This window comes from Lolium perenne, chromosome 2, assembly GCF_019359855.2.
Source record: "Lolium perenne isolate Kyuss_39 chromosome 2, Kyuss_2.0, whole genome shotgun sequence".
Lineage (NCBI taxonomy): Eukaryota > Viridiplantae > Streptophyta > Magnoliopsida > Poales > Poaceae > Lolium > Lolium perenne.
In genome coordinates, this window is record NC_067245.2 from 314579922 (window position 1) to 314599444 (window position 19523).

The window sequence follows — 19523 nt, forward strand, 5'->3', positions numbered from 1 at the left end:
AAAGAAGGCGGGTGCCATGAGCCCCACGGCCGAGCACAGCTTAGGCTCAGCATGCATTTCCCATGGATGTATATGTGTCTATCCGATGCGTACGTGCCACCTTTTAGGCTGTATCTATCTCCATGAAAAATTAATCCACCTGGACTAATGGATGGATATGGCTAAATCTAGGGTAGCTCTCGCAGTACGCTTGCGCTTGGCATTTGCCTGATTACAACCCATTTTTTCCTCGAGTTTTAATTTTACTATATTGCTATTTTAATTTGGCGAGCTCTCTAACAGACAGAATAGTTTTTCGTGGGAAATAAGTTTAAAAGATTACACTCCAGCGCCAGTATTGATGGAGGCCGCGTGCCTAAGATCCGTGCCCCGCCAGTTCCCGTAAATGTCATTGCCACATCCATTTAGTCGTGCTCCTAAGACCGCCGGCAGCCATAGCGAGTGTGATGCCATGGGGAAGTCTTCGCCGTGGAAGAAGAGCAAACGCGACCACCAAGTCAGGTACTCGCACGGCGTTCCGTCGTCCACCTCACCCTCCCGTGGACGTGGCGTGGTCTCTAAGGGAGACGCGGGCACTGTCGCGGGTTGGAGTGACATCCACCTTCCATCGGGCCGTCACCTCAACGTGCGGAGGGTGATGGTGCCTCCTTGTCATGGAAAGGGTGAGAGCGATGCAATGAGATTTGACAGCATCCTACCGCCTGATATGCAAGAAGACCTAGCCTACGCGCCCTCGGCTCGCAGGCGTGGGACATGTTCCACTCATGGGAATGAGACCCACGTCGCGGCGCCGCCTAGCTTGCTTCTCGATGAAGAGTGGGACTACAGTGAAGCCCCCGTGGTCAAGAAGGAGACAAAGTAGCAGAAGGAGTTGGTGGGTGGCGAGGACATCCCGAGCGAGTAGCCGCGACATCCTCAACTACCTTTGCCTCCAGGGACGGAGCCAGGAATGAACTATATAAGGGGGGGCAATCTTAGTACGAGGGGGCAGAACTAGCTAAAATCACATAAATAAGGATCTGTCATGGCTTGTGTTCAAAGAAAAATCATGAGCATGGGGGGGGGGGGGGGCCGCCCCCCTCGTCCCCCCTTGTCTCCGTCCATGTTTGCCTCCTTGATTGGGAACGTGAGCAACTGGCGGCCTTCTCGAGTGAAAATGAGCTCCCCGTCCAGATGCCCGAGTTGTATGACGATGAAGCACTCAAGTTTGGCATGGTCGCTTCTGAGATGGAGTCCCTGCCCAGTGGCAAAGCTTGGTTGTCCAGCCGAGGGAGTTCGCGCTAGTGGAAGGAGGATCTACCACGGTGTTGTTGACTCCACTAACGGCTCTAGTGCCACTGCCTCATGCACCAAGGCCTCCAGCTCCTACGCCTTTGGTGATGTGGCCTTATCCATGGGCTCCACCAAGGTTCATCGACCTAGGTGCCGACGATGACAAGTAGTACGCGGCATGGATAGCGCAAAACCTAGCTAGGGGCCACGAGGTTTATCTCCACCCAAACGGATAAATGGACGAGCACAACTGTATTTGTGTCCACGAGACTTGACCTAGACGGACCAAAAGAAACATACTTCGTGTTTGCAAAGGATCAGCTAGCTAGAGATGCCCCTCAAGTGCCCTAGCCATATCCATGGGCTCCGCCAAGGTTCACTGACCTAGCTGCAGACGACGACAAGTAGTAGGCGACACGGACGGCGCAAAACCTAGGTAGGGGTCGCCAATTAGAGGATGAGGTGGATGCACATAATTAGAGCTCTACTGCTGACACGTGTATGTGATATCGTTAAGTTCCATGCACCTATTATGTCGTCAAATTTTCCATGAGTTAGTGGAAAACTAAAGACCAGTGTGGTTGGTCCATTGGATAGGAAATCCACAGTTCTCTAACCTAGACGGTGATGGACCTAGAAACTTCTAGAAGCCTAGGAAAACATGTCCAAGTTGCCGTTTTTGGGGAAGAAATACCCATAGAAAATCAGGTGATGTAAGGCGATGTGCGGCTGTCAAACCCGGGATGCCGCCCAGGCTGCAGGGATGATGGATCCTCCTATGAACCTAGGTCCCCCGACGGCGACTATGAGGTGTACTCGTCCACGGCAGCGTGATAACAACGGAGGAGGCCTAGTCAATGGCAGCGAGCTAGCGACGGAGGGGTCCATTATGGACGGTAGTGAGCTAGCGACAAAGGGGGGCACTTTAGCTTGAGAGAAACTTTGTGCAAAACCTGATTTGCTACATGTTGGTTGATATATAGCTCAGGCCATGTTGTAGGTTCAGGCTCGATCCCCATCCACAGTTTTTTAATCCGGTGGGGAACTGTCTGTTGCGGTCAAAACCCACCGGCGGGCAGCGACGGGCAACACAGTAGAGCCGGGAACAACCTAGGGCTTCGGCTGGCCCTGGTCCCTCCGAGCGACGGCCCGCAAAGCCTCTGGTACACACGTCCGATGCTGATGCAAGGGCGTGCCACCTGACCTATACCTGGTCAGGAAGGTGATGGAGATGCCTCGCTTAGTTTCCTGCATGGCATACACGTAAACATTAAATACGAGCCTCGATCGGCTCTCAGGTTATCCTGTGAATCGGCTCAGGGAGCCGATCCACCCATGATTCGTACGAGGTGCACGAATATATGGTGGTCCTGCTTGATCAAGATAAAGCTAATGCGATCTACGACGATTTAGGGTTTTCACCGCATAATCGGATCATCCTACTCACGATTGGGCCTCGCGGCCACGCAAGGTGATCGTAAGCCGATCCTAGATAGGGCCTAAAAACCAACACGAGGTTGATCCCCGGAACATCCTGTCTAGGACTAGCAAACGACACCCTACGTGCCGCTGGATCCTCCAACCCTTTGTAAGGCCTAACTATTGCAGATATTGAACTAATCCTTGAAGAACAAGGAGCAACCGTAACGGATCGGATCTACTAAATAATGATCAAGCGGGGTGCCGCCCCTACACCTAAGATAGGTGTAAGGGCGGCTAGATATGCAAGGGTTGCACTACGATAGCATGTTATACGAAGAACTATGCTAACCCTAACACATCTATGATAACTACGTTGCTCGCCATCAAAAAGGCTTCAGTACGAGCAACGCATGAACAACATGAAGCTTATGCTGCCTAGATCGCAAGATGCGATCTAGGCAGCATGATGCTTACCGGTAGAAACCCTCGAGACGAAGGAGTTGGCGATGCGCCGAGATTGATTGGTTGGTTGAACGTTGGTTGTTGTTTATTCCATAAACCCTAGATACATATTTATAGTCCAGGGGACTTTCTAACGTGGGAATAATCCCCACCGTGCACGATACAAACTCTAACTTTTAATCTAAGATGCGATCTACTATAACTAAAGATACACGGGCAATCTAGCCCAAATTCTTCGTGCAAGGCCGCTTCAGAGATCTTTCTCGTGTAATCTTCCAAGCCCATCTCCCTTACGGCCCACCTCCTGATTTGGCCAAAATCTGGTGATAACACATGCCCCCCTGGTTTTGGCAATGATAATTTCAAAACCACTCTGTTTTTTCTTCGAAGGGTCATGTCGTGGCAGAGCAGACTTGTCGCAGTATTCTTCATCATGATGCCCTGTCTTCTCAACTATTCCGCGTGATTTGACCGTCGTCTTTGGGCACCGCCTCCTCGGAAACTGCTGTGGCCTTGAATTTCTACTATAGCCCCTTTATTTAACCGCTGCGAAGCGGTTGCCAATTCATCACCTTGCTCTGTTCTGGCCATCGGCACCCAAAAAACCCCCAATCTCTCATAGCCATGTCTTCCTCTTCTTCCTCTTCCACCTCGTCGATCTTCTCTGACTCCTCCTCATCCCGCGAGCCGACGCCGGAGTGGGGCTCGTTGGCGGCGCACGACATTCTCGCCCCAACGACGTGGGACAAGGAGGAACACGATTCCTCCATCTGGTCTGAAGATGACAAATCTCTGACCGATGGAGAGGGCGACCTCCAATTCCTCGTCGACGGGGAAGAGGAGGCGGAGAGCGAGGACGACCGCTTCTCCTGGGACGATTTCACCTCCTCCGAGGAGGAGGCGGAGGAGGACGACGATGACGACGACTCCCTCGAAGGTTACCCACCAGCGAAGCGCCTCCGCACCTGGTGGGACGACGACAGCGATGACGACGATGAGGAAGATGAAGCTCCCGTAGAAGGCTACGGAAGCTCTGATGAGGAGCCTCTCAGCAGCTGCGCCGGAGGCAGCGACGACGAGGGCAGCAACGGCCCCTAGATTAGGGACCAGTAGTAGTAGTTGGCTTTTGCCCTTTTCCTTCCCTGAGCAATCGGCTCTTTCTTTGTAAGAAATCCCCTTATTAATGAAGAAAATATCCTTTAATTAACTTCGCTTCCTTGTCAACCTTGCCGATTGTTGAATGGAGCCGTCGTACAGAGAGCCGATAGCGGAACATCGGCTCGCACTGTGATCTGAGGCCAAACTGTTGCCTAAACACACAGTCCAACAGGCCTCAGTAGGCCTAATTCTCGTCCAAACCATCAGATTGAACTCCTCAGCAACCACAAGGAGATTCGTCTCACATATCATGATTTCTGGTCTGAACCGATTCCGTTAACTTGCTAATTTGAGCTTATTCCTCTAGAGTCGATATCAGTGTATCGGCTTTGTTATTCTGAAGTCGATGCCCGTGCATCGGCTGCATTTGCATACTGTTATTTTTCTCAAGTCGATGTCTGCGCATCGGCTGTGATTTTTTTTTTTTACTGGCCGATTTTAAATCGGCCCTCTCACATCTTACTGCCCGTCATCCCACATGCTTGGGAAATACTTCTTGAGGTGTTGACCATTGACAGCTACTGGGAACTTCTCGCCGTCCAACTCTTCCAACATGTATGCATTGCCCTTCAAGGCCTGGACAACTTTGTACGGACCGTGCCAATTAGGAGACCATTTGCCATATGCCTTGTCCCTGGTTCCTAATGGCAACACAGCTTCCCATACTAGATCACCAACTTGAAACTCCTTTGGTCTAACCTTTTTATTGTAGGCACGAGCCACCCTGGCTTTGTTCTCCTTAATCTTCTCCAACGACCAAAGCCTAAGCTCTGTTGCGTCCTCAATAGTGTCACTCATCAAGGCTGCATATTCTTCAGTTGTCAGATCATTCTGAAACGTGACACGTCTTGATCCAGCCGTAATTTCCCAAGGCAATACAGCTTCCTGTCCATAGACAAGCTGATACGGCGAAGTCTTTATAGCTCCATGGCACGACATGCGGTAGGCCCATAACGCTTCTGACAACTTCTCATGCCAATCCCTAGGATTCTCGTCAATTTTCCTCTTGATTAGCTTGATTAGACTCTGATTGGACGCTTTAGCTTGCCCATTAGCTTGAGCATAGTACGGAGATGATCGGATCAGTTTAATCCCCATGTCATCGCAGAACTTCCTGAACTCTTTAGAAACAAAGACCGAACCTCCATCGGTCGTGACAGTTTGGGGAATCCCGAACCTATGAATGACGTGTTCTTTCACAAATTTGATCACATCTTCTGATTTCACCTTTTTCATAGGGACGGCTTCCACCCACTTGGTGAAGTAATCTGTGATAACCAAAATCCATTCATGTTTTTTGCTCGACGCCGGATGGATTTTGCCGATCATATCCATGCCCCACCCCCGAAACGGCCAAGGCTTGATGATAGGGTTCATCGCTGATGCTGGTACCATCTGAATCTTCCGAACATACGCACGCTTGGCACCCCTTGTAATAATTGAAGAAATCTTCAAGCATGGTGGGCCAATAAAACCCTGATCGCCTGATTAACCACTTCATCTTATGAGCCGACTGATGAGTTCCACAGGCGCCTTCATGCACCTCATGTAAGAGCCGATTAGACTCAGTTGGCCCCAGGCACTTGAGTAGTAACCCTTCCAACGTCTTGTAGAACATATCGTCTCCTATGAGGACATACTTCATGGCTTTGTACCTTATCCGTTTAGGTGCCCCCCGAGCCGAATCTTTTAAATAATTGAAGATTTCGGCTCTCCAATCATCTGTTCCGGGAATTGTACTGAACCTCCGACCCGTCGAGATATATCTATATAGCCCGACGCCATTTGTGCGAGATTGTTGGCCTCGGTATTTTGGGATCTTGGGACCCAATTAAAGTTGATGTGCGAAACTGTGTCATCAACTCACGGCATTCCACCCAATATGGGAAAAGCGATTCACTTTCGCACTTATATTCATCCGTGAGCTGGTTAATCACCAACTTGGAGTCTCCAAAAAGCTCTACCGCTTCTGCTCCGGCTTCCAGTAGCAACTCCATCCCCTTACGTATTGCCTCATATTCTGCTACGTTGTTGGTGCAAGGGGTGGATAATCTGATGGAGAAGGAGTATTCTGCCCCCCGAGGCGACACGAGCAGAATGCCGATGCCACAACCATCGTCACAAACTGATCCATCGAAGAACATAGCCCATGCACGTATAGATAGTGCTGCTATATTGGTACTGATCCGTTCAGCGATAAGATCGGCTAACGCTTGTCCCTTGACTGCTTTCGCAGGCTGATACCGGAGATCGAACTCTGACAACGCAAACATCCACTTACCAAGTCGGCCTTTCAAAACAGGGGCCGACAACATGTGCTTGACAACATCTGACTTGCATATGACGATGATCTCTGCCGTCAAAAGGATGTGATGAAGCTTGGTGCAGGTAAAGAACAGGCAGAGGCAAAGTTTCTCGACCTCAGGATATCTTGTCTCCGCGTCCATCATCCTTCTGCTGAGGTAGAAAACGACCTTTTCAACGCCCTCGTAGAGTTGCACCACTACCGAAGCGATGGATGTGTCAGCTACTAACAAGTAGATGTAGAACGGCCGGTCTTGCTGGGGCGGAACTAGCACAGGCGGCGTCGTCAGATACCGCTTAATCTCATCAAACGCCTGTTGCTGTTCTGCCCCCCAGTGAAACTCGTCATCAGATTTAGTCTTCACCAGCGCCATGAACGGCTCGATTCGCCCTGACAGATTAGAGATGAATCGTCGGACAAAATTGATCTTGCCGATGAGACGTTGGAGCTCCTTCTTCGTGGTTGGCGGCTGCATGGTACGCACCGCCTCCTGACTTTTCAGGCCGATCTCAATTCCCCGTTCATGAACCAGAAAACCTAGGAATTGACCAGCCGTCACGCCAAAGGCACACTTCTTCGGATTCATTGTCAGTCCGAATTTCCGAGTTCGGTCTAGGACACGCCGTAAATCATCCAAGTGTCCCCCCATGGAGACAGATTTAACTACCACGTCGTCGATATAGATCTCCACCAACTTACCGATCAGATCATGAAATATATAATTCATGGCTCGTTGGTACGTTGCACCGGCATTCTTCAACCCAAAGGTCATGACCACATATTCAAACAAACCTACTGCTCCTGGTACTCTAAATGCGGTCTTGTGTATATCTTCCGGAGCCATGAAGATCTGGTTATAGCCGGCGTTGCCATCCATGAAGCTCAACACCTTGTGGCCAGCAGCGGCATTTATCAACGTTTCTGCCACCGGCATCGGATATTCGTCCTTTGGAGTGGCTCTGTTGAGATCTCGGAAATCGATGGCCACACGCCATCGGCCGTCCTTCTTCTCTACGAGAACGATCTCGGAGATCCACTCAGCATACCTGCATGGCCTGATGAACCCGGCGGCCAACATCTTCTCGATCTCTTTCTTGACTTCTTCCAGAATTTCGGCCCTCATCTGACGTGCTCGTTGTTGGAACGGCCGAAATCCTTTCTTAAGGGGGAGCCGATGTTCAATGATGCTCCTGTCTAACCCAGGCATCTCCGTGTAATCCCATGCAAAGCAATCTGGGTATTCCTTCAACAGATCTATCATCTGTCCCCTGAGCTGTGGATCTAACTTCTTGCTGATAAAAGTCGGTCGCGGCTTATCCCCAGGACCAATGTCGACTTCCTCTAGCTCATCAGCCAATGTAAACCCATACCCTAGCTTTCCGTCACCTGTGAGGTCGACGCCACATACTGGGAGAGCAGGTGGTATGGATAATGCGGGCCGATCGCTAGAATCGGCTTCCATCTTGATCATCACCAGGATCTTTTGGCAGTGTCGGGGCCGATCGCGTGGAGCAGCTTCTTCCTTATCTTCGCTATGAGAGTAGCTGCCCTCGTCTCCACCCTCATCAAGGCGGTGCCCCAGTTCTACCATGTTGATGTTGAACGAGTATCTTGGCTGGCACCTCCTGGGGTGAGTGTCTTTAACCATGTCAGCGGCGCATGACGGTGGATTAGGCACTTCTGGTGCCGCCAATGCGAATGACGACGGTGGACGGGGCTGAAGTGGCACTCCTCCTTGGTAGGTCCCGAGAGCTGGTCCTAATAGAAAGTGCTGATGCTTCATGACCTCCTGGATCATCCGAAAAGCAACATGCTCCAAAGTATTCACCAGGCTCTCAGAATGGCGATGCAGCGAATGAGTCACCATGCAGCTAATCTCCTGGCGCAGGGACCTGGTACGTTCTTCTGACGGGACGGATAGGTCCACTCCATTGAGCGCGCCTTCCGGTGAGAACCCCTTCCACCGGATGCCATGTGAACGGGTTCTGTGAAAAGAGCCGATGAGATCGGCTTCGAGGATGGCTTTGACCTCGTCATACCTCTTCTTGAGCTCGTCGGTCAGATCCTCGTACGTGACTGGAGTGCCGTCCGCCATCTCAGATGTAGATGGCGAGGTGGTTGATGTCGAAGCTTGTCCCACCGGGCGTGCCAGAATGTGTTGCGGTCAAAACCCACCGGCGGGCAGCGACGGGCAACACAGTAGAGCCGGGAACAACCTAGGGCTTCGGCTGGCCCTGGTCCCTCCGAGCGACGGCCCGCAAAGCCTCTGGTACACACGTCCGATGCTGATGCAAGGGCGTGCCACCTGACCTATACAGTCGGGAAGGTGATGGAGATGCCTCGCTTAGTTTCCTGCATGGCATACACGTAAACATTAAATACGAGCCTCGATCGGCTCTCAGGTTATCCTGTGAATCGGCTCAGGGAGCCGATCCACCCATGATTCGTACGAGGTGCACGAATATATGGTGGTCCTGCTTGATCAAGATAAAGCTAATGCGATCTACGACGATTTAGGGTTTTCACCGCATAATCGGATCATCCTACTCACGATTGGGCCTCGCGGCCACGCAAGGTGATCGTAAGCCGAACCTAGATAGGGCCTAAAAACCAACACGAGGTTGATCCCCGGAACATCCTGTCTAGGACTAGCAAACGACACCCTACGTGCCGCTGGATCCTCCAACCCTTTGTAAGGCCTAACTATTGCAGATATTGAACTAATCCTTGAAGAACAAGGAGCAACCGTAACGGATCGGATCTACTAAATAATGATCAAGCGGGGTGCCGCCCCTACACCTAAGATAGGTGTAAGGGCGGCTAGATATGCAAGGGTTGCACTACGATAGCATGTTATACGAAGAACTATGCTAACCCTAACACATCTATGATAACTACGTTGCTCGCCATCAAAAAGGCTTCAGTACGAGCAACGCATGAACAACATGAAGCTTATGCTGCCTAGATCGCAAGATGCGATCTAGGCAGCATGATGCTTACCGGTAGAAACCCTCGAGACGAAGGAGTTGGCGATGCGCCGAGATTGATTGGTTGGTTGAACGTTGGTTGTTGTTTATTCCATAAACCCTAGATACATATTTATAGTCCAGGGGACTTTCTAACGTGGGAATAATCCCCACCGTGCACGATACAAACTCTAACTTTTAATCTAAGATGCGATCTACTATAACTAAAGATACACGGGCAATCTAGCCCAAATTCTTCGTGCAAGGCCGCTTCAGAGATCTTTCTCGTGTAATCTTCCAAGCCCATCTCCCTTACGGCCCACCTCCTGATTTGGCCAAAATCTGGTGATAACACTGTCATAGGAGGAAAAACAAGGGTTGGCTCTCGCGTCGCTCCCGTGAGCGACCGAGGGCCCTGGCGGCGCCGCCCCTTCGCCTCCCTCCACACCCCTCCCCCTCCCTCATCGCCGTCTGAGGGCGTCGCCGAGCAAAGCCCGCGCGGCGCCGGCACCGGCGGGGCCCCTCTTCTCCCTCGCTCGGTGGTGGAGGCGCGAGCCTCGGCAGCTGGTGAGGGCGCCGCGCTGTGCGGTGGGCGCGACGGCGCGGTCCTTCGACGACGGCATGAAGAAGGCGCGGACTGGCGCGCTGCGGCGGTGGCGGCTCTCGGGAGCGTCCTCGACGGTGGGCGGCGCGAATCCCAGCCATGGCGGGCGGTGGAAGACGGGGTCGGCGCGGGTTGGGCCCGGCGTGGCGTGCAGCGGCACGGCGCCCATCCAGCCCGGCTCGGCGGGGAGCTTGGCGTGGTGGTGGTCTGCGACATCTGGCCGCCTCGTTTTCGGGCCGGGGCAAGGGCTCTGGGCCCATTTCGAGCCCACTTTCGCCTCAGATCTGTGGCCGCCGGTAGCCATGGGGGCTGCAGGTGGCAGATCTGGCCGGTGGCGCTCCCTCGTCGGGTTTCAGGGCTTGGAGGCGGTGGCCGGCCTGCTCCTCGGTCGGCGTCCGGTGCCCTCATAGCGACGTGTCTCGGTTGTTCCCTCGATTTCGCGGTGGCCAGGGTTGGGATCCCGGGTCGGCGGCCTAGGAAGGTGGGAGTCATGTTAGTCGTTAGGCGAGCCAATGACTCTAGTGTTGGCCGGTGACCACAGCCGTGAGGGCGGCGTGGTGGTCGGCGAGTTGAGTGTTGCGGGGTGTAGATGGCGGTGATGTTGCCAAAGGGAAACCTTTGCCCCTCGGGCCACGGCGGCGGCGTCCGCCGATGGCGTTCCCTTGTTGAAGGCGCTGTGAGGCCAATCTCCGTCCCTCTACTTCGTCTGGGTGAAAACCCAAGATCCTCGGATCTGGCGGTGGCAGCATTCCGGTGTCGTGCTCTTCTTGAAGACACCGTCTTGGAGCCCACAGTGCGAGGCTCACCGATGGTCGTGATGGAGGTGATTCTTCGGCGATCATCGGCAAGGCTTGCTCCGTGTCCTTCCCTTGTCTAGCTTCCTTGGCGCTGCTGTTCGGTTTGTGAGCATCGTGGGTCGGTCCCCGGTGGTGGTCGACTTCCGGTGGCGTTTCTGCGATGGAGGAGTGCTGTTGAGGCGCGCGTGAAAAATGGCTCGCTCTCGAGTGAGCTCCTGCCCGACACTTAGGACTCCAGCTCTACTCCGAGTCCTCGTAGGCGCTTTGGCTGAGCATGTTGGTCGCGATTCCCATTGTAGCTTATTCGGTAGTTCGTGTGGATGTGTGGTGTCGTTCTGTAAGCTGGGTTCAGCACTTTCTATCGTTCTCACCGTTGGTGGTTTTGTTAATTCAAAGTTGGGCACTTGAGTGCCTTTTATCTAAAAAAAAGAATATACGAGACGAGGAAGTAAACCAAAGTTTTTTTTTAAAGAACACACGAGTTCTGACTAAATGGACCATTATTTCCACCCCGAAAATCAAGTTTGTGCATCCCTGTACTTGCAAGTTTTGTGTACGGAAATGCACATCTAAAACAAGTTAATATACTACTGGTTTAATTAAATCTACAATTTTCATCTCACAACCGATTAAGTTGAGTTTTTTTCTTTTATTCACCAGCGCATGACCCTGCATGTGCGCAAAAAACAACGACTTGCTCAGAACGTACGGTCAAATCAGGACTAGCATCCAACCAAGTTCGAAGGAGGATTCTACTGATATTGCCCGAACAACATCTGCGAATGAGACTAGATACTGGGCCAGGTTTCAAACAGGCTTGTTTCGTTTGTCCTTGTCATCGTCCTCGACGGGGCGATCCTCGTACTTGACATTAGGGTAGCGAGCCATGAGCTCCCTGTTATGCGCGTCGAACCGCGCCTTGATCTTGGCGAAGGTAACCTCCGGGTCTTCGTCCGGGTCGTCGTCGTCGTCCGAGGAGTCCTCGTACGCCGCCTCCTCCAACTCCGGACGAACCAGCACCACCTGCTCCGACTTGGAACGATCCCCCACCACTACAATGTCCACCGCCGTCGCCTCCTCGTGCTGCTCCGCCTTCCTCTTCAGGCCGCACCCGCCTATCGCCTCCGAGCCCACGCTTTTCGAATCGAGCTCCATCACCGGAGAAACCTCCTTCTCCTCCTTGCCGTCCTTTGGTGGATCTGCTCCGCCTCGATCGCCGAGGGCTTTCGAGTTTCTTTTGACCCTAGGGCTTTAGTTTTGGGTGGATCTGCCTGGTGGTGGCTCGCGTATATATCTCTTCTGTAGAGCGCAGGCGAACCCTGCCTCGGTTTGGAGTCGTCCGCCTTTGGAGTTTGGACTGGATTCCGAACTCGTATCGATTGGGCCAGCCCACTTTCCTTCCTTGCTCCTTCCACCTTATTGGGCCAATATTCACTAAAATTATACTTTGGTCAGAACAAAAAAATGCACACAGCACGCAAAAAATAAAACAAAATCTATCTGCACAGAGAGAAAACAAATGTAGTCTCTACCAGCACTTACCAAAGTACTACTACTCTCTAGTAACTAGTTAAAAATAAATTATTAATAAACAAGAAATATATTTAAGAGAATCCAACTTGGCTCTCGTGGTTAGATCCCTTGTGGTGGAACCGGCCCACCCAGGTTCAAGTCCGAGACTTGGCATGGGTGTTGGTGACGTGTCCGTCAACAGCAAGGCGTCAGTGGTGACTTCGTCAACCTCAAGATATGCCGGCTCAGTCTCTCGGAGGTGCTCATAGGGGTAGAGTGTGCGTGCGTGCGTTCATAGGGGGTGTTTGTACGTCCGTGTTTGTGAGCGTCTGCGTTGTAATGTGTTCTCAAAAACAACCCTAACTTAGGCTATTAAAAAAAATTGAACTGAGCATTGTTAGCCATGACATGTGTTTAGAACCATTATATGATCTTGCCATTGCTCATCTCAGGATCATCGTCCAAGACATTGTCGTTAAGAGGTTTCAACAGATTCTCTTCTACTTATCAGACATATGTGATTCTCCTCGGCTCTACTTATGGACGAATCGAGAAGAATCGTATGCTACTAGTTCCATTCCAATCGAACCACAATAGCCCGCCTCCAATTCCTCTTGGGCCCAACTCATATTCGTGCTTCGATTTTTTCAACTTGTTTGCACAAACCTCGCATGTATGTGATTATTGATATATGGGCTCATACCTGACATGTTACCGATTGTATCTATCACATACGTGTGATTTTATAATTAATAAAACTTCTACGCACCAAATTCTTTTTGAAATTGTCATCGGGGGAAGAGAGTCCCCAGCTGAATTTCGTTTCCTAATGTTTTACATAGTACAGGAGGAGATATTGTTGCGACAAAGCATTATCTGAGCATTGTGGTCACTATTTTTTCACCTATGGGACCACAGAGAGAGGTCCTCAACTATCCTAATGATGATGCGATTACAAGACACAATGCTTCATTAACCTTCCTATTAGCATGACCTAATTTGAGAACACTTTTGTAGCACCTCAAACTGAATACGAGCCATCCATTTGTCTCAGTCCGATGGTTAACATGAGATGGTACTCCATCAGAGACACAAAGGAGTACCATCTTAGAATTTTTTAGTACCTTGACTTAGATCAACTCTAATAGAGGCGTTTAATGGGCCTCACGCTAAAATAACTGCTAGTTTGCAGGGCAGTGGGGGAGCCCGAGTGCGCTGCTCCGGCAGGCGCAGCAAAATTGCACGCGCACCAAAACTTTTACCGCACGCAGGTGAAAGCGGTGACGCACCCGCCGCTGAGCACGCGCTGCGTAAAAGATGCGCCGCGCATGCCTCCAACCGCCACAACACTTCAACTCGCTATATGCAGATAAAACGCGCCGCAAAGCTGATTTAGCGCGCCGAAATATATAGAGTCTCTGATGGAGTTCCTCTTATGGTAAAGAATTGGACGAGTGTGATGTTCCTTTTCGAAAATTGTCTTTCGGTCATCCCCTTCAATTGTGACTGGTGCGCATTGCCCTGGCAGTGACTAGCGAGGCAGCTCGCAACGATTACTGGCAAACGGAAGTCCGCGTTCGTGGCCGGCAAGCCGGTCAGCTTAAAGAAGAAATTGAATCCACCCACACAGGTTGTCTATCTCTGTCTCTCTAACGCCGTGGACATGAAGAGGCTAGGAAAGCTACCATCTTCCGTGTAGGACTAACAGACTCACAAGGAACAACAACTGAATTTGATTGTTAATGAAAGAACGATTAGATCATGAGAAACCTTTTTATTCTCTGTCCCTATTCCTTGATTCGTTCTAGGGAGGAGGAAGCGGCGGGGTACCCGCAATCATGAGAAACTGATGCGTCCTCTCAGATCGGAACGGCTGAACAAATAGCCATTTGATGTTCGACGAAAAGTCTAATATGTCCTTTTAAATGGTTGTTGGATTTGACTGGTACTCCCAACTCTAAATATGGAGTACCTGGGTACCATAAAAATGCTCTAATTTGATTGATTAATCCTCTGGTGTCAGTAAATGGCACTCCTTTGCTATGATACTTGCCATCGATCTGTCTACTGATCTGGGATCAAAAACTTTCAGCACAAAATTATCGTGTGTTTCAAGCAGTAAATTCCCAATAATCCACTTACGGACATGGTAGCCTTACGGAAACAATAGGGGCAAATGTGTGGCTTGTTGATTGGTTCAGTTTCGATTCGGTGCTGAAAAACCGGGCCACGTTCTGATCCTATCCCCTGCTGCTGTGAGTCCGTAAAATCCTCCTGTAAGTGTTGTCTGTAGGTGTAGCATTGCTGGTAAATTCCCATGAGTGAGGACCATGAGGTCAACAACTAGTTTGAGAATTGAGAGGTCTTTGAGACAAGCGATGGCGCTTCAGCCATTTCCGCCGACTGACATTGACTGGTGGTGCCCCACTGTGAGAACACAAGAGAGCCATAGTGTTCTCATGCAACAGCACCCCAAGCACCACTTGAGCTGTCTTCCAGCAAAAAAGTAAAAACATTAATTTTCGTCCATCCTTACTCAGGTCTCTTCCATGTTTGATCAGCCGGCCATGTAGCCTTTTCTTGACTGCTTGCTTTCAGCAATCAGCACATACTTAGTTCCTTTGCTTTTTTTTTCTGTCAGTACTTAGCTTTCCGGCTTTTAATTGCTAGAACAGAGTCAAAATAATTATTGATGAATCTTATCGAATGAGATTTTCCAGCCGTACATGAGGATACAATTAAGATTTTATTGGTCTACGGTAAAAAGAAATGTCCATACCATAAAAAAACTATTCACGTAGTACATTATTTAAACGAGAACAAAGCTAATTCTAAGTTCAATAAGAATTAGACACAACCCTTTAATTTATTAATTATTTAACCAATAATATACTAGCATCGAGGCAGTACAAGCAGACAACATTACGCCAGGGATATTCAAGAGATGTGCACAAGCACAAGAGACAAACCCAAAGTAAATACTGACGCACACATAAGCAGAAGGTCTTGATGGAAAGATTGACTACTGCGGTAGCTTATTGATCTTGCAGTACTTGTAGTCCTTGAACTTTTTGGCCTTATACTTGGCTTGGCCCTCGCTGGCGACGATCTGCGGGTGCGGCCCGACGACGTGCTCCATCGGCGGCTCGACGAACACCGGCCACGACATCCGCGTCTTCTCGCTGCTCACCGTCGTCCGGTGCAAAACGGCTTTGTACCTCCCGTTGCTCAGAATCTGCCACAGAGAAACACATGTAAAAACAACTGACGTAACAACACAGATCAAGAAGGACTAATGTACGGGGGGCGTAGTGGAAGCTTGCCTCGATCTGGTCGCCGATGTGAACGATGATGGCGCCGGGCACATACTTGACGTCGTACCAGCGTTCGTCCCTGGACACCTGGAGCCCTGGAACCTCGTTGGGCATGAGCACGGTGAGCGTGCTGAGGTCGGTGTGCGGCGCGACTCCGTGCGCCAGCTCCGGGTGCGGGCATGGCGGGTAGAAGTTGATCTTCTGGAGGAACACCACGTCGTCGCCGCCGAAGGCCTCCTCCATGGCGCCCTCTTCCAGCCCCAGCCCCGCAGACAATCCCTCGAACAGCCTTCGCGTCAGAGTATGCAGGTGCGCAAAGTATGCCTCGTTGGCCTCCCTATACCCATTGGGTTTCTGCGGCCAGACTGCGTGGTCGACGGCGGAAGGAGGCGCGAGGTTGTGGAAGAGGAATTCAGACCAGGTCATCATGCCGCCGGGGACGTCCCGCTTCAGGGTGGAGCCGTAGCCCTCGGCCTTCCCTGACGACGGGTCAATGGCGTGCCGCTGCTTCTCCTCCTGCGGGAGCGCGAAGAACTCACGCCCCACGCGCTGCAGCTCGGACATGGCCGATGCCGGCACGCCGTGGTTCACCACCTGAAAGATCCCCCACTCCATCGACGCCTGCACCATGAGGCTGCCAGCGTTGTTGGAGGACATGTCGATCACCGGGATCTCCACACTGTGGACCATGGCGGCGCCGTGAAGCTCGTGATCGGACGGCATGAACTCCGCGCCCGGCATTCCGTTCACCCCTCACACAATCAGGCCTACCAGCTGAAGTTTCAATAAAACTCTCGCACTGATATGTACATGGTTTTTGTTCGCACTGATTTGTGTATATAAAGCAACAGACAATGACGGCGGACAAGAAGCAACAACCAGGGAATGGTTAAGCAACAACCACGTCAAAAAAGGAGGTCGATGATAGGCGTCGGTTGACGGACCAGGGAGGCAGCATCCAACGCCTGGAACCAAAAACACGTCATTTTGCATTTTCTCCCACAACTTTCCGGAAATCGATCCGTAGTATGAGCATCTGCCCGAACTTCCCGATATTTTTAGTAAATATCTCACCATGGTGAATTACCTTGATAGAGAATGTTGCACTAAAAACCCTCACACCGGATTTTTTATTATTATGACAGAATTGTCAAGACATTTTTTAAAGAAATGCTATGACAAAATTGCTTCAACACCAATTTTATGTCCGTTTCTGATGGGCTTTGCACCCAACGGTGCCACCCATTTGGTCTGTATTGCCTATAGGCCCCTATTTAGCAATTTTGAACATAATACAATAATGTAACAACAAAGATTAAAATCCATTACATTTCAATAGTTGACACTCAATTTGAAAACATAGTTCATAAATCACAAGCAAACATAGTTCACAAATAAAATGAGAGGAGATGACTAATCATATGTGAGCTGCCTATGTTAAACTAGCTATGTTACTATAACATCACACACCTCAAGATAAGATGAGCATATAACATACTCCCTCCATAATTATATTTTAGTCTACATTCTAAGAAAAATTAGATAAATTAGTAGTGCATTTATTAGTAGTAATTAAATTGCTAAACAACCAATTCAAGCTACATTGAAAATAGTGACATCCAATACATAAAGGAGAACCACTTTATTTTCCATATTCTTGACTAAAAGCTAGAATGTTGAGTATTTCAGAACAAATTTTAGACCTATAATGAAGAGTATTTCAGAACGGAGGGAGTAAAAAATAACACTATACATGAAACTACATATAAGTTACTACCCACGATGAGAGTAGTAACATGTGTATATTAATAGTACCTTATGTTACCTCCCACTATAACTAGTCTAATCAATTTTTGCCTTGATTGTCTAACTTTTACAAAATGTGGAAATTAGAATGAAGGTACTCCATCCGTTTTAGTTCAGTCTACATTTTACGTCCTATTTTTTCTAAATTAATCTCTCCATTTCGGTAGGTTAGACCTACGCGTATCTCTAAATTGGCAATTTGACAATAATATAAATCATAGAACATAAAAATTATAACATTTAAGTTTTTTTCAACTTGTATTATGTTAGTTAAATTGGCAATCTAAACATCCACATAGACCTAAACCACCGGAACAAAGGAAGTACTCCCTCCTGCCCATTTTATGTTGTGCATAATTTTCCGCGCAAGTTAAACTATGCAAACCATGTCAAATGCATATAATATGAAAATATATTTCATAAAAATTCTAAAAATATTATTATTTTATTGTATACGTTTATATTATTATTAATATAGATGATTAAACTTTACGAAGCTTGACTGGGCAGGAGTACATTCTACATTAATTATGGCAATCCTAGGTACTCCCTCCGTCTCGACTTAACAGGCACACACACAGTTTAAGATAAACTTTAACCATTGATATAGTTAATAAAATATAAATTTTATATCTACAAAATCTATATCATTAGATTCGTATGCAAAAAAAATTCAATAATATAATTTTTATGATATATATTTCATATTTTATTGACCAAAATAATGATCAAATCAATTTTTTAAACAAACATACGTACCTGTTAAACTAAGACAGAGAGAGTACTTAACTCTAGCATTAAATGTGCCATTAAAACTGACCATCAATGCGACACGTGAGTACCCTGCTAGCCACACATCTAACCAACCCATCCCCGCCCGGTCAGCATCACTTCTATGCAAATGTTGCTTCCTGTTAGAGCATCCCCACTCGTTGGCGCTCCCCACGCCCAAATTCGGCGAAATTTTCGTCCGGATTGGAGGAAGATTTGGCGTGGGGGGCAGTAGTTTCCCAGCCGCGTGCCCAGGCGAAGTCGACGATGCGAATTTAAAAAACGGAAACTTGACAAACTTCGGCTAAATTCGGGTGAATATAGACTAAATTTAATGATATTTAGACTAAAACGGGCGGAGTTCATACATAGAGGCCGAATTCGACTATATTTCGAATTCGGCTAGGTGAATTCAAACGCTAATTTTAAAACACGGCGCTCTACATGCCCAAATGGCGGTAGAACACCGTGTAGTCGCCGTCGCCGTCGTCGTCGGAGCCGTCGTCGTTGGCCTTCGGCTGCGCGGCTTTGGCTGCTGTCGCCCTGGCCGGCGTCTCCCCACCGGGGATGGCTTGTACCGATCGTCGTCGGAGGACTCGAGGTCGACGACGGGGACAGCGACGCCGGATGGAGGTGTCGCAGGACGGCGGTACCGCGCGACATCGTCAGAGGCGGTTGGAGCGGCGCGGGCGGCGAGTTGGCGTGCGGCGGCCGTGTCCGGCAGCCGCCGCTGCTGCTCCGCCTCTGGCGTCGCCGATCGCGCTGGCCCGATCCCGATGCGGCGTCGTCCGCGCGCTTCTCCTCCTCCATGTCGGCAAGCGACACGGCGATCGCCTCCGCCATCGCGGCCTCCTCCGCGCGCTTCGCCTCCTCCTCGGCGAGCCGGCTTGCGGCGGCCTCTTTCTTCGTCTTCTTCCGGCCGCTGCGGCGCGGAAGGCTGTTCTCGGATGACGAGGGCGCCGCTGCTGCGCCCTCTGGTCGCCGGCGGAGACGCCGGCTCCTTCTTGACGCGCACCGGCGTCGAAGGCGACGTCGCCTCCTCCCTCTTCACCGGCGCCAAGGATGACCTTGACGCCGATCCGAAGACGACGAGCTGGCAGCCATGCGCCGTGGCTGCCGGACGCTTCCCCGACG

General features: G+C 50.1%; 1 protein-coding gene across 1 annotated transcript; it reads right to left on the minus strand.

The window, feature by feature from the left end:
- Window positions 1-15345: 15345 nt before the first annotated feature.
- LOC127336784 (flavonol synthase/flavanone 3-hydroxylase) lies at window positions 15346-16635 on the minus strand. Its single transcript, XM_051363626.2, has 2 exons — window positions 15822-16635; window positions 15346-15733 (listed from the first exon to the last, which is right to left on the minus strand). Exons 1-2 carry the CDS (start codon window positions 16551-16553, stop codon window positions 15521-15523), a joined length of 945 nt encoding a protein of 314 aa, XP_051219586.1. The 5' UTR covers window positions 16554-16635; the 3' UTR covers window positions 15346-15520.
- Between the last annotated feature and the right edge of the window lie 2888 nt (window positions 16636-19523).